The sequence below is a fragment of the Pristis pectinata genome, chromosome 11 (assembly GCF_009764475.1).
Source record: "Pristis pectinata isolate sPriPec2 chromosome 11, sPriPec2.1.pri, whole genome shotgun sequence".
NCBI lineage: Eukaryota > Metazoa > Chordata > Chondrichthyes > Rhinopristiformes > Pristidae > Pristis > Pristis pectinata.
In genome coordinates, this window is record NC_067415.1 from 34,698,673 (window position 1) to 34,715,003 (window position 16,331).

Consider the following 16,331-nt stretch of genomic DNA (forward strand, 5'->3'; position numbering starts at 1 on the left):
GCTGCAGCTACTGGCTGTCCTTGAGGGTGCACTCAAACCTACTTTCCCAGACACACCAGTTGGTACTTCACAGCCTGAGCTATCCCAAAGGCATGAGCCCATTGTGGACACTCTGACAGAACAAGAATAAAATGTCCTTCTCTTGCATGATGCTTGTATACTCCTGGATTCAAAGGAAATGATATTAAACCTAGCTGTGTGAGTACCAGTACCAGGGCTCATCCTTCATATCATGAGGACACATAAAGTCACACAAGTCACCACCTGGAGTCTGGCCTCTGGCCTCGAAGAGCAATTAATGTTGTCAACAGTGGCCTAATATTGTTGGGCTTTCTCACACCATGATGCTTTTACCTTAGCAAAAATAGATGGTTTGAAGGCTTATGATGGTGACTTACTGTAAAGGCAGGGTCTCTTCGGAAAATGCAAACTAATACAGAATGTAGCTAGGATAGGAACAATCCCATAGGGAGAGCATCTAGGCGCTGATTTGAGATGTGGTTGGAAACGTGAGGATGACCTCAAGTCAGATTAACATTGAGGCATGTCAAATATCAGAAGATCATGCCATATTTGAGAACTATCATTGAATAGCCATTGTGGTTTGAAGAATGACAGACGGTAGAGATAAATAATCTATTTGAAGCATTGTTGCTTTGGCAAAGGCTTTGCGGGAGAATTAGGACCTGAGTGTGGTGGTCAAACTATGATGTTAGGTCTGTAATTGAATAGAATAGGCTGCATTGTTAGAGATTTTGTTGCAATTCAAAAGAAACCATGAGGCCTAGACTTGAGTGTATGTTTCAATCAAGTGAAATGATTACAATTGCAGCTGCTGCCTGGGTATTCCATTGAATCAAGAGATTATTAAGTGCCCTAGTACTTTGTATTGTTATGCTTCTAAGTATTCATCAGTGAACTTGGTTTTAAGTGGGACATTTGATGAGCACCTATGAGATATGTCAATGGGAAGAACTGCTGGCAATGAAAGCATTCAACGTTTGAGATTAATTCATGCAGTAGCTGCCACCCTCAAGCTTATATTGGGTGGAGCAGTGTAGGAGGATGAAGACTGAGTGGTCAGAGTGGGATTGGGATGGAGAATTAAAGCAAAGTTAAAACAAATGCCAGCTCAGAGACACCCTTGAGCTCTGAGTAGAAATGTTCTGCAAAGTGGTTACTTAATGCAAAGGAGATAAGGGTGTGCAATATGCAAAATTGGAAGTGAAAAATGAGTTGCTGCTTCACCTGGAACAACTATTTGTGTCCCTGTATCCCCTCCGTTCTCTATACATCACCCTCAATACAACTTGAAACAAGCTTATTTTTCTCATTTTTTCCAGTTCTGATGAAAGTACCTTGACCCCCAAAAGTCACCTCTGCTTCTTTCTCCATTGATGCTGCCTAATTGCTGAGTGCTTCCAGCACTTACTGTTTTTGTTTTTCCAGATCTACAGCTTTTAGCTCCAGTTTATACCTATAGCATAGCTGCTGTGTAAGATGCCAGTAATTGATGGCATCACACTGATTGAAGACTATTCATAAGATACTGTAGTGATTAAATGAAACTGCAACTGGGTGAGTTTTTAAAGAATGAGTGTTTGGAACAGCAAATATTATGTGGCACCTCACTTGTATTGTTTTCCTCTTGCAAAAGCTTCATCTGTACATCCTGGCTTTTGTTTTCACTCTGGTGGTCTTGGTGTCTTGTCTGCTGGTCTTCCCTTTTGTGGGTCTTGGTGGATAATGGCCGAGTTCATCAGATGACCAAATTATGCAAAGCATAGCATTCTGAGGCAGAGCATTGCCAGAGTGATACAGACAGCAAAATCACATATTCAGCAGTTCATTTGTGGCATGGCTGTAATTAGCTCAGGTGGTATGGCTGGAACACAATGAGCAGGGAAGAGCCCTACCCCACTGCCTGCCCCACCCCAAAAGCCATCCTATGGGGTAGTGTAGTCCCTGAAAGATGAGAAGCAACTGTGACCAGCAAAGAATGAGTTAAACATGCGAGCTGTCAGCGCACCTTAAATTGACTAATTGGACCTGGAGAGTATGTACATTTCTCCTGTCAATTAGTATTTGAGAGTTGTAAATAGGAGCTGCAATGGCCACACGAGTGTATGGCTGTACTTGAAGCAAGGTATAATGGCAGCCAAAGCCTATGGCCAGTTGGCCTGGTCCTGTGGGTTGATGGAGAAGGTGAAGACTTGTTTGTTGGTGCAGAGAATATCAATAATCTGCCCATTCCAATAGTGATATGACATCTGTAAGCAGAAATGGTTTGGAATGATCCTGAGTTTAGGAAGCTGAGAGTAAAGATGATCTTGACTTTGACTTGACAGCACGTATGTGAACTTGCGCTTGAAATTTTACAAGATGTGAGTGAAGACAGTTTTGTGGAAGAGTAGCCTGTGCAGGCTTTGCTTTTCTTAGAAGTGTAGATAAGAGCACGTCTCTCTGTGAAGCCTGGTTGAATAACACAAGAACACAAGAGAAAACAGGAGCAGGAGTAGGCCACCAAGCCCTTCAAGCCTGTCCTGCCATTCAATATGATCATGGTTGATCCATGTGGGCTTCAACTCCTCTTGTGTGTCAATTTCCCATAACTCTCAAATCCTTGATCTTTCAAATATTTATCCATCTCCATCTAAAATATATCTGATGATCTGGCCTTCACCACCCTAGGGGGCAGAGAATTCCAGAGATTCCCTACCTTCTGAGAGAAGTTTCCACGCACCTCAGTTTTAAATGACTAGGCCTTGATTTTGTGTCTATGTCCCCTTGTTTGTAACTCTCCCATATTACATGTGCACTGTTGTAAGTTTGCTGCAAAATGATTCCTGTGGAAGCCTGCAGTGCCTGGGAGACATCTTTGGTATGTCCATGACATTCATGAAGAGCTTTAAGGTCTAGACAAATGGGCATTGGAAGGCAGTTTTGACTGCTGCAAATTTTTTGAAGATGTGAAGAAGGATCATTATACAGTATACAGAGTGTGTAGAGCGGTGGCCAGTAATTTCACTATGAATTCAGGTTTAGAATGACTGACACTTGAAATATTTCTGAGCTTTCTGCATTAGGTAATGCTGGTTCTTTTGTGAATGAATAGCAGCTGTCATTTTCAGATCAATGTAGTTGAAGGTCTTGCTGATGAAAAAGTTTGGGCACTGCACAATGGTTTGCAACATTGGGCTGGTCTGATGCCAAAAAAGCAGCACAAGCAAATATGAAAGTTTTGCACAAGAATGAGCATACTCTGTTAGCAAATGGTAAAAAGATAACCAGTAAGAACATAAGAAATAGGAACAGGAATAGGCAATTTGGCCCTTAGAGCCTGCATCATCATTTATCACGATCATAGCTGATCTCCTTTCTGTACCATCCCCATATCCATTCATTCCCTTATTATCTAGAAATCTATAGATCTCTGTTTTGAATGAACTCAATTAATGAACATCCAGTTTTCAGGGGCAGATAATTCAAACAATTCATCACTGTGAGAAGAAATTGCTTCTCACAGTTTAAAATGCCCTATCTCTTATTCTTAGACTGGGACTGCTGACTTTGGACTCTTCAAACAGAGGAAACATCTTCCCTGCATCCAGCCTGTCAAGCCATGTAAGAATGTTCAGAGTTTCAACAATATTTCTTTCTTCTGTATTTTGGAAATTACACACCTAATCTTTTAAACTTTCTTTTTATTTATACAGCACAGTAACAGGCCCTTCCGGCCCAACAAGCCTATGCCACCCAATTACACCCATGTTAACCAACTAACCTGTACAGCTTTGGAATGTGGGAGGAACCCGGAGCACCCAGAGGAAGCCCATGCAGTCATGGGGAGAACCTATAAATTCCTTACAGACGGCCGTGCAGATTGAACCCTGATCACTGGCGCTGTAATAGTGTTATGCTAACCGCTACACTACCATTGCGTCCTATTCAATCTCTCCCCATTAGACAAACACATTAACCCTGGAACCAGTGTATTGAACATGCACAGAACTTTGACACACTTTCCAACTTTGTAAGCCATTACTTTATCAGAATTATGTAGTGGAATTTCTAGGCCATCATACTTAACAAACTTCATAAACTTTACTCAGTAAGTGGCCAATGAAATAGATATGATAAATGGTATAAATGTATGGTTTTCATTGACAAGTGATGGGGCTAACCAATGGGTCTACAACAGAGCCAATCTCAGGTAAGATCAGCATTAAACAAGGCAGCATTACAGTTCCTACATTTTTTTTTTAATCCTTCTTGCCACAACGTTGCATCTCATATCCAACAAATGTCCTGTGGGAATGGAGCTAATCTTTATAACTAATGGCAAATTATTCAACCTAAGCAACTGCACTCTAGGATCAAGGTCACGGGAACTTCAGTAGTTGAGCTACAGTATGCAGACCATGGCTACACATGCGCATGCTCAGAGGATGAGCTCCAAGCCATCACTGAACCATTCACTGAAGCTTATGAGATCGGCACTCAGCATCTGCAAGACGAAGGGTCTCTATCAACCTTCACCTTCTCCTAACTTCCCTGTACATCTGCAACTTAGTCTCTGTCACACACATTCATCAGCACCCAGCTGATTCTTTCTGCCATTAATTTACAGCATTTAATTAACCTAGCAGCACGTCTTTGGTGTGTGGTAGGAAACCAGAGCATATAGAAAAACACACAGAGAATGAACTCCCTCCTCAAAGACAGCAACTGAGGTCAATATTGAAACCAGGTCCTTGGGGGGGTGTGAGACAGAGACATTAACTGCTGAGCCACTGTGCCTCCCTCTGGCCCATGACTTCTCAAAGTGGAGAAAAGCATTCAGTATAGAGAACCTCATCCATGCATTGGGATCACAGAAAGAACGGCAAACCTATCAGACACCTCCTGTTCCACTGTGGAAGGGTCTCCTGATCCCATACTGGCTTCATCAGCTACTTCAGATCCCACAAAACCAGAGTGGATGCAAGTCATCCTCAATGCCAAGAAGCTGTTTAAGAAGATGCTTTTCAGAAATATTTGATAAAATTATTGTTTTGGGAGGATTATTACAGGGGCATCGTAAGACAAGAATTGTAGAAATTCAGTTCATAGGCTGGAGAGGAAATTCAGAAGAAAGAAGTTTTGCATCTTTTGTTTAAAATGATTGCAATAGAGTAGTTCTGTTACAACAAAATGTAACACACACAAAATGCAGGAGGAGCTCAGCAGGTCAAGCACCATCTACAGAGGGAAATAAACAGTTGACGTTTCGGGTTGAGACCCTTCATCAGAACTGGAAAGGAAGAGGGCAGAAGCCAGAGTAAGGAGGTCAGGCAGGGGGGAGGGGTGGGGTAGGAGCACAGGCTGGCAAGTGATAGGTGAGTCCAGGTGAGAGGAGGAAGGGGCAATGAAAGGGAGTGATGTAAGAAGCTGGGAGGTGATAGGTAGAAGAGGCAAAGGGCTGAAGGAATCCAGTAGGAGAGGGCAGTAGACCACGGAATAAAGGGAAGGAGCTGGAGATCTGGAGATTAGATGGGCAGGTCATGAGGGCAGGGGAGGAGAAAGAAGGGGTGAGGGGGCCATAGGAATGAGAGAAAACAAAGGGGAGAAGGGAAATGTAGCACCGTTAATAATTAAAATCATCCAAGCCCCTTCACAGACATCTAGTCAGACGAAAATGGATGCTGAATCATGGGAAGGAGGGCAAAAAACGGGGTCAATGAGATTGGCTTTAAAGGTTGAGAAGGGTTTAAGGAAGTAGAAACTGGAATTCAACACCTCAAGGTGTTACTGTCTACGGTGGGCTGCAATTGGAAGGACCCACATTAGGACAGATTTGGAAGAGTAGAAAATTCTGGGTGACGGTATGGGTGACTGAAGTAAAAAGGGAGGTAATACTTAACAAACTGAACCGAGAGAAAAGTCAAGAGTCAGAGGGGAAACTGTTCAACTTTATCCTTGTGTATTGTGACAGTCACACAGGATAAACTGCTCAATTTTGTGGCACCATCTGAACTCCTCATTTTGGCTTTAGTTTCCTGTAGTTCAAAAATGACCCAAAATGCACACTTCTGTTTTGGAGGTAAAAAGAAACACACATATATTTTTCAGAAGCTTTCTAAACTCAACTTTTGAACATGTAACCATGTGCCTTGTAACAGTGTAAACCAGAGTCTAATGAGGTGAAGAAAAATTATGGCAACTCTTCATTAAACCTGTGAACTAATTTGAAAGTAATGATTTTTTAATGATTAGCACAAAGAATGTAAGCCAAAACTGAAGGAAAAATGCAATGTGTTTACTCCTCGGAGGCTACACATTCTGTTCATTTGATGTGCATGAATCAGCTATCAATATTTATAATATATGCCCATCTGTTTCCAATAAATGCTTCAAAGCTTTTTGTTTGCTCTTAGCATCCATATTTACCTGTATTGCAAGAGCACGAGCTACCAATCCTCGGAGGTACTGCATGGGGTCTTCAGGTCCTCCCCACTTGTTCTGCCAGCTCAAAGGACACTGTACAGATAAAATTTAAAAGTTAGAATACAAACCTCTACATGATAAAGCTGAAATATTTATTCCATGTATGGCAGTTCCCCAACCTGGTTCTCGAAAGCCTATTGAAACTAAACTAAAAAATCATAAGCTGAGATAATGAGTGAATTGGTCTTTAGTCCAAAATGGCCAATTACAAATTGGCAGCCCCCTTTTTTTGTTCATAAAATGCAGGCAATGCTGGCACTCATTGCCATTCCACTACGGTGCTTATACTGAGCAACTTGCTAAACCATTTCGCAGTGCAGTTGAAAAACAACCATATCGCTGTTGGTCCCCGATAACATAAAGGCCACAACAGGTAAGGATGATAGATTTCAATTTGATAGATTTCAATTTGATAGATTATGGAGACATTCCATGACTTTCACAGACACTATTACTAACACTAACTTTTTTATTCTAGACTCCCTCTCACCAAATCTTATTTTCTTTTCCACTGACTTTAATGAAAATGTAAAATGGGCAAATGATTTATTAAAGCCCATTACAAGCTTTCAACAAACATCAATTTCACTCCAACAAAACAAAACATTTTATTCTTGTCACGATGACCTGTTTGAGTATTAAATTTATCCTTCCTCCTGTCCTTGCTCTGCTATATCTTCTTTAATTTCTTTGAATGTTTATTAAGACCTGTAGGTGATTAACGTTAGCTACAGGAACTTGTTTATCTTATATCAATTAATATGAAACATTATTTGGTACCACACATGGGACCAATATCTGAGAGACACAAAGAAATCTGAGGCATTATTACAATACCATATTAGATGCTTCTGTTCATTACACTAGGCTATATTGTAATTTTACAAAATAGTAGTGTAATATTTAAGATATGTGACAGGTAAAAAGATTTTAAAGACTGCTTTAAAGACTGCAGATTCTTTACAAAATGTTTCAGACATATTAAGAGAAAAAACATGTTTTATCATTTATTTCTCAACTTACTGTAATGAAAAAAAATCTTCATAATTTAAATTTGAGAAGCTTTTACATATTTCATAGGGCAGCACCGTGCCATTGCAGGTATTGCAGCTCCAAATTAGATCAGATTCGTTTATTGTCATATATACCGGGGTGCAATGAAATTCCTTGCACATGTGAGTAAACAGTATACTTGGTAATAATAAATACAACAATAAATAGTGACGAGCGCAAAACCACAGAATGGTGCAAAGATTGTAGTGCATTCTGAAGTGGTGCAAAAAGAAATGCTAAAGTGACAATAATTGAATAACCAAGAGAGGTAGAATTAAGAGTCTGAGAATGTGGCAGCACCACCGGGAAGGGGATGTGAAAGAGATGATTGGTTCAGAAGTCTGATAACAGTGGGGAAGAAGCTGTTCTCCCCACTGCTAGCTGTCTGGGCTTTCAAGCTCCTGTATCTTCTCCCAGAAGGTAGAATAGAGAAAAGGGAATGGCCAGGGTGGCAGGCAGCCTTGACAATACTATTAGCCTTCCTGAAGCAACGCACTGTGAAGATGGACTGGATGGAAAGAAGTGACAAGCCTGTGATGGACTGGGAAGTGTCCACCACTCTCTGCAGATTCTATTGGTCCAGAGCAGAGCACTTGCCATACTAAGCTGAGATGCAACCCATCAGGATACTTTCTACAGCACTGTACAAGTTTGAGAGAATTTCTCGTGGACAAGCTGAATGTTCTCAGACACCTAAGAAAGTACATATTGGTATTGCTATTGGTTTATTATTGTCACTTGTACCGAGGTACAGTGAAAAACTTGTCTTGCATACCGATCGTACAGGTCAATTTATTACACAGTGCAGTTACACTGAGTTAGTGCAGAGTGCATTGGGGTAGTACAGGTAAAAACAATAACAGAATACAAAGTATACAGGAAACAGAATTCTCTCTCTGAATTCAGGGATAGAGAATAAATGCTGAGAGCCATTGTCATATGGCACAGAAAGAGTCCCTTCAGACCCAGCTAGTCTGCACTGCAGCCACAGTAATGCCATGTTATTTGCCCCAGAGTGCCAACAATGTCCAAATTAATATTGGTTTATTATTGTCACTTGTACTGAGGTACAGTGAAAAACTTGTCTTGCATACAGTTTGTACAGATCAATTCATTACACAGTGCATTGAGGTAGTACAGGGTAAAAACAATAACAGAATACAGAGTAAAACGTCACAGCTACAGAGAAAGTGCAGTGCAGGTAGACAATAAGGTGCAAGGTCACAACAAGGTAGATTGTGAGGTTGCAGTCCATCTCATCGATAAGGGAACCGTTCAATAGTCTTATCACAGTGGGATAGAAGCTGTCCTTAAGCCTGGTGGTATGTGCCCTCAGGCTCCTGCTTCTTCTACCTGATGGAAGAGGAGAGAAGAGAGAATGACCTGGGTGGGTGGGGTCTTTGATTATGCTGGCTGCTTCACCAAGGCATGGAGAGGTAAAGACAGAGTCCAAGGAGGGGAGGCTGGTTTCCGTGATGCGCTGGGCTGTGTCCACACCTCTCTGCAATTTCTTGCGGTCCTGGGCAGTGCAGTTGCTGTACCAAGCTGTTATGCATCCAGATAGGATGCTTTCTATGGTGCATCGGTAAAGGTGAATGTCAAAGGGGACATACCAAATTTCTTTAGCTTCCTGAGGAAGTAGAGGCACTGGTGAGCTTTCTTGGCCGTAGCATCTATGTGATTTGACCAGGACAGGCTATTGGTGATGTTCACTCCCAGGAACTTGAAGCTGTCAACCCTCTCGACCTCGGCACCGTTGATGTAGACAGATGCATGTACACCGCCCCCTTTCCTGAAATCAATGACCAGCTCTTTTGTTTTGTTGACATTAAGGGAAAGGTTGTTGTCATGAGACCATGCCACTAAGCTCTCTATCTCCTTCCTGTACCCCGACTCATCGTTGTTTGAGATACAGCCTATTATGGTGTTGATGTGCTTTCTTGATCACTGCATCAGGGTGGAGGGACCAGGTGAAGTTGCTGGTGATAATGGATGCCAAGGAACTTGAAGCTGTCGACCATCTCTACAGCAGCTCTGTTGATGAGGACAGGGTTGTGTTCCCTCCCACCATTTCCTTAGATCAACAACCAGGCTTTTTGTCTTGCTGACGTTAAGGGCTAGGTTGTTATTCTGACACCATGATACAGCATTCACAATCTCTATCCTGTACTCTGTCTCATCATTGTTGTTGATTCAGCCTATAACAGTGGTATCATCAGCGAACTTAAAGATTGAGTTGGCGCTGTATCTGGCCACACAATCATGGGTATACAGGGAGTAGAGTATGCACGCAACCCTGGGCAGCACCAGCGTTGAGGGTCAGAGTGGATGAAATGTTATGATTGAGGTTTGCCAGTCAGGAAGTCTAAACCAGTTGCAGATGGGGGCCTCAAGGCCAAGGTCAAAGAGTTTAGAGATGAGCTTATTTGGTATTATGGTGTTGAAGGCTGAGTTGTAATCAATGAATAGCATCCTGACATATGTATTCTTATTGTCAAGGTGATCTAGAACTGAACGTAATGCAAGGGAGATGACGTCCTCGTAGACCTATTTTTCTAGTATGCAAATTGCAGGAGGTCGAGATTGTCTGGAAGGCTGGAGCTGATATGGGCTGTTATCAGTCTCTCAAAGCACTTCATTATAGTCGATGTTAGAACTACTGGTTGGTAGTCATTGAGACAGGACACTTTATTTCTCTTGGGAACTGAAATGATGGAGGTTTCCCTGAAGCAGATGGGGACAGTAGACTGTTGAAGTGAGAGGTTAAAGATATCAGCAAAGACAGTGGCCAGTTGATTGGTGCACAGTTTCAGAACCGGTCCAGGGACTCATCAGGTCCGGCTGCATTCCGACAGTTTACCTTCGAGAAAGCAGATCTGACTTCTGCTGCTGAGATGTAGGGGACAGAGCCAGCGAGGGATGGGAGATGTGCCTTGGTGGAACTTTGCTTGCTGGCTCAAAATGGGCATAGAAGGCATTGAGCTCATCCAGTAGAGATGCATCGTTACCAAAGGTTGCCCCCGATTTTGACTTATAGCCCGTGTTGGTACTCAGGCCTTGCCACAGTCACCTGGCATCCACCTACTTGAACTGAGCCTCTAGCTTGCTCTAGTCTGCTCTCTTGGCATCCCTGATAGCTTTACAGAGTTAGAGATATCCATCCTGAAAGGTTCAGGTTTGATTATAAACTCAGGTTCGATTTTTACCTCAAGTGCTGTGTGGAGTTTGTATGTTCTCCCCATGACTGTGTGGGTTTACCCTCAGTGCTCTGGTTTCCTCCCATATCCCAAAGCTACCCCTGTGTAGGCAGTTGTGGGGAGAATCATGGGATATCAATGGATGTGTGTGAGGTAATAGATTACAGGGAAGTGAATTGGTCAATGGGATTGTTCTGAGAAACTGTAGATTTAATGGGCTAAATGGCTTCTTTCTATGCAGTATGAAAAGTGAAATATATGAAATATATTTAACTGATTTTCACAGATTGAAAATGTGCACTTTCCTCCTGAGTACATACCATGATTAAAAATTAACAGCTAATAAATATTTCAGAATAGGCCACTGCACTACTTTGACTTTTCCAAAAGATGCAATGCTATTTTGTCATTTACACCGAAATGAAAACTTGCTAAGTAAATGATATTTTGAGCAATTTGTTAGTACAGTGGCAACAATTTTAGTTAACAATTGTTTTTGACATCAGAATCTAGCCCTTAATTGCAGATATTGAAACTCAATTACAATGACAACTTCAAAAGACATTTTCTGGCATTTAAGTAAACTAATTAATCACTGGCTGTATTGGGCAAGAAACAAAAAACACCTCTACTTGAATATATAGCTTTTACTATGGAATCTAGATTTGGGATTGTGGTCTGAGGGTTTCAATAAAAGTAAGTTCAATAAAAAAAGGAAATTTGCTCTATCACTAAAAATGAGAGCCATTCCACTGACAGCCTAACTTACATACAAGATATTAGTTGTGCTTCATAGTAATGACTACATGGATGGTAATGCTATATAAATATCATAAAAATAGACATGGGAAATTCTTTGTCTAATTCAAGACAAAGCAATAAATGTTGCTTTACATGTAGTATATAAAGTTTGATAACAGTATGAAATGTTCCACTCATCAGTAAGGATAAACTAGTGCTGTTCCTTAATAAAACTCTGATGGTTGATGGCTTATTAAGATATTATTTAAATAGCTTATTGCAACTTAGAATATTTTCTTCACCGATATCAAGTTCCCCATACTATTGCAAAGTTGATTCCAAGCTGAGTTGGTGGACACTGGGTGTGACACACCCCAAATAAAGTCAATTGATCAGATTTTCCACTTTCAACTTGACCAAAGCATTACATTTCTCTTTCAGGCTACATTTGGCTCATGCTATGAAGAGAAAAGATGCACAGCATGATCTGATATCTATTGTTTAGAGAGCCAATGCAGAAACGGAATTTGGAGGAAACAGGAGCTGTTAAAATAGATTCACAAAGAACAAGATCAGCACTCTGTTTCAATCATGCTCCCTTAAACTGATACAAACTGCAATCAAGACAAGAAAGCACTTTCACCTTAATGGAGTAATAAAGTTGCTACTGTCGCCAAGAAGAAATGACAGGTGGCAGCTTTAAGAAATGAGCAGCAGAAACATTGTGCCCTGGCCTTAGAGTCATAGTCATAGAGTATAGAGAGATACAGTACAGAAACAGGCCATTCAACCCACCAAGTCCACATGGAACATCAACCACCTATTTACAGTAATCCTACATTAATCTCACATTCCCAGAGACTTCCCCCCCAGATTCTACCACTCACTTACACACACAGGGAATTTACAGTGGTCAATTAACCTACCTATCCACATGTCTTTGGGATGTGGGAGGAAACTTGAGCACCCCTATGCAGTCACAGAGAGAACATGCAAACTCCACACAAACAGCATCTGAGATCAGGACTGAACCTGGGTCTCTGGTGCTGTGAAGCTGCGGCTCTACTAGCTGAGCCACTGTGTCGTCTTGAATGTGGTGCCAGACATAGTTTAATAATCAACTAAATAGAGAGGAGAAAAGTGGGTACATTTACTGGTTCACAATACCCTCAAGGTGGAATCAACATATTCCCACTCCTAAATACCATACCCCCATGCTCCAACTTGTCTTGTTGTACTTCACAATGCTCCTCACACTCACTTGATTTTCTGAACTACCCATTCTTCAATTTCTATGTACTTCCTCACTTCCCTATTTATCCATCCAAACAAATGCAATGCAATTCTTCTGTCTGACTTCCAGTCCCATCCACTGGGTGAATATGTGACATTCATTCTCTGACAGATCTTTTTTTAAAATCATTCCTTGCCAAAGAAAGTGCAAAATCAGCAGAAAAGAAGGGAGAGGAGTGGAAATGATGCAACATATGCAGCTTTTATGAAGAAGTCTATCATGGAAATATAAATTGTACATCTGCATCCTTCCCAATAGGAGAGGGGCATACTGGAAACACTGAAATGTCTAGTAGCAATATGGAAAACATTTCTGATACAGGCACTGGCTTTATTAAATTAATGACTATATGAAGAGGATAATGAGTACAGTAACTCGGTCAACTTTGTTCATTTGCCAGAATCAATTTACATCCCTATATTTTTGTCTTTTAGGGCTTTCATGTACAGATCCATTGGTGATACATGAGAATGATTCTGCAGATGACATTATTCCTTCTGAGGGTGCACCATCATGGAATATATGAATATGCACCAAATTAAATGCTGACAAGAAGATGGGTCCTGTTTGAGATCTGCTTATTTGGTGGTTTACAATTCATAAGAGAGTATGAGCTGACATTGGTTCAATTGTGAAGAGTCTGTGTCAAAGTGGTCCACAATGCTCTTCAAGCTAAAAAAACAGCTGAACTGTAAAGGCTATTGTTAACAAAGAGAAGCACAAAGATACTTTAGTAACTGTGCAAAACACTGGCAGATGTACAATCTCCATTAATTCTTTACTTTTCCATTGTCAGGTGGAAATTCATTAGCTCATAAAAAGTTGTAATGAAATGGAACTGTGCAGATGGCAGGGTGCCACTAGTACCTGATTTTTGCAAGAGATTTTCAAAGCCAAGTCCAACTTCCTCCACTCCAAGAGAGTAAGAGGTCTGGTTTGGTTGTATCAATAGGAGCAGCAGGAGTGCAGGCATAAGCATATGTATGACAATCACCAAGGCATTGTTGAAGTGTGATTAGTAAATGAATGTTTTTGCTCTTGATTTAATATATAAAGACATTTGATACATTGAATTATTTGGTTCTGGCTTTCCTACAGAAGTAGGTCCTGAGATGATGAACTAGGAACTATCTTACTTTAAGGATTTGCATTTGTCTTTATCGGTTATAAGTCATGGGTGTTGATCATAGCTGGGAGGTCAGGATTAATTGCTATTTGGGATTGAAGGTGAAAAGGAGTCACGTTTATGTGCTTGTGTTCAAGGAACTCTAATATTATTGTTAAGGGGACTGGTTCAACACAGGGATATTGTTTTTTGAATCAGTTGTTCTAGAGGACAGAGAATGAGAACACGGGCAAAGGAATGTAAAGTTACAAGACGCACGGTTGCAGGACATGCACAGCAGGTCAGGCTGTGTGGATGAAGAAGGAAGAATTGAGCCAATATCTTAGATGGATGACCTGGCCCATTATGACATAAAGAAAGCAAGTTACCTGAAGTTGTAGAATTCAGTATCAAGTCCAGAAGGCTGAAGTGTGCCCAGCTGGAACAGATGGAAGATGAGATGTTGTTCCTCAAGCCTGCCTTGGGACTTGTTTAAACAGTGCAAAAGGCCAAAGACAGATTGATCTGAGTGGCAATAGGATGGAGAATTAAAGTGGCAGGCAACAGGAAGTTCAGGATTGCCCCTGCAGACTGAATAGAGGTGTTCTGCAAAGTGCTCATCCAATCTGCACTTGGTTTCTTCAACGTAAAGGAGACCACACTGTGAAGACTGAATGCAACATACTAACTTGGAAGAAGTTCCAGGTGAATGAATGTTGCACCTGAAAGAACTGCTTGCGTTGCTGGAAGGTGGGAAAAGAAAGTGAAAGGACTCGTATCTGCTGCGGTTGCATGAGAAAGTGCATAAAAATGCGTGTGGTCAGTGGAGACAGAAGAGCAGACAGACATTAGGGAAGGGAACAGTCCCTTTGATATGCTGAAAAGAGATCTTTCCCTCCGCTCTCCTCCCTTTCACTTCCCTGTCTGTATCAGAATGGGTCAGGTCATTCAACTGTGATATTGGCTCAGTTTTCTCTCCCCAATAGCACAGCCTGACCTGCTGGTTATGTCCTGTATCCCAGCATTTTGGAACTCTTCAATTCCCATGTCTGTGTTCTCACTCTCTATCTGCCCTCATTCATAGCTTTTATGAACAAAGTACCATGTTCTCCCTCCCTAAATGACCCCATTAACTCATATCAACCAGAGCACTTCATTTACAGCTCATCTCAAGAGCATCCTAACATCACCCTATCAGAGATATTCCCTTTGTCTTAACCATACTAACTTCCTAGTCCTGATGAAGGGTTTCCAACCTGAAACGTATCTCTTTAAACAGCTGCTACCTGACCTATTGCGTATTCCCAGCATTTTCTGCATTTTATTAGATTTCCAGCATCTGCAGGATTTTTTTTATTTTTATAGACTGTCTCTTGTTCAATATTTTCATCGTCTGCCACTTGAGTGGAATGAATATTATCTGTCACTTATCAGCCCATATCAAGCTGTTGTCCTTACAGCATGCAGGCTTGGGCTAGTTCATTTTCTGAAGAGTTATGAACAGAATTGAACACTGTGCAATCATTAGTGAACAAATCCACTTTCAACCTTATGGAAGAAAAAGGCCAGTGGTGATACAGCTGAAGATAATTGAGCCTAGGGCAATGAACTAAAGGATAGTTGCAGTGACATCCTGGGGTTAACATGATAGGGCTTCAAAAACCACAACCATATTTCTCAATGCAAGATATAACTCAGTCAGTGAAGAATTTTCATCTTGACTCCCACTGACCTCAGTTTTGCCAAAGCTTATTGATCCACACTTGGGTAAATGTCATCAAGGTCAGTCACTGTCACTTCATCTCACAAATAAAGTTCTTTTGTCCATGTTTGGACAAATTCTGTGATGAGATATGGCACCGCACAGCTTTGGAAAATTCCAAACTGAGCACTGGTGAGCAGGTTATTAGTAAGTGGTACTTAATAGACACCTTCGTTCACTCTACTGATGATACAAGGGTAGAGTTATAGTTTGATAATTGACTAAATTTGACTTGTCCTGTCATTTGTCAAGTACAGGTGGCTCAATGGTAACTTGACCAAGTCCTAATGGTGGCATGAACAACCTCCCTTCTTCTGCCCTGAACAGTGAAGTGGGGTGCCCAAGAGAATTGCAGGACCAAAAGTCACTCCCTGATAGCTTGCCCAGAGAGAGTTGCTTTCTTTCCCACCTGCCACTTTTCTCCTCTTCTTCTCCTGCACCCTGAGCAAGGGCTCAGATTAGAGCATGCAACAGAGGATGAAGAGCAAGACCCTCTGGAGACTTTTGCATTGTTACTTTTGAGCAACCCAGATAACCTGAGGACTCCAATAGCTGTGGCTATAATAGCACTCTCCAGCACAAGTGAAGAGTAGAGCATTCATGACACCCCTTATAAGGTTGCAGGTTGCAAACTAGGAAACCTTTTCAGACGTTGCCTGGAATGATCCACAAGTTAAGAAATGCAAGGCAATC

The 16,331-nt window shown here is 41.4% G+C and overlaps 1 protein-coding gene across 3 annotated transcripts in view; it reads right to left on the reverse strand.

Annotated features, from left to right (window-relative positions):
- Positions 1–16,331, reverse strand: part of LOC127576305 (cytoplasmic dynein 2 heavy chain 1) — a 380,433-nt gene that overhangs the window by 36,815 nt on the left and 327,287 nt on the right. For all 3 annotated transcript variants that reach the window (XM_052026810.1, XM_052026809.1, XM_052026811.1), the window contains one exon: positions 6,430–6,519. In XM_052026810.1, the coding sequence (XP_051882770.1) occupies positions 6,430–6,519 (90 nt within the window). The remainder of the gene's footprint in view (positions 1–6,429; positions 6,520–16,331) is intronic.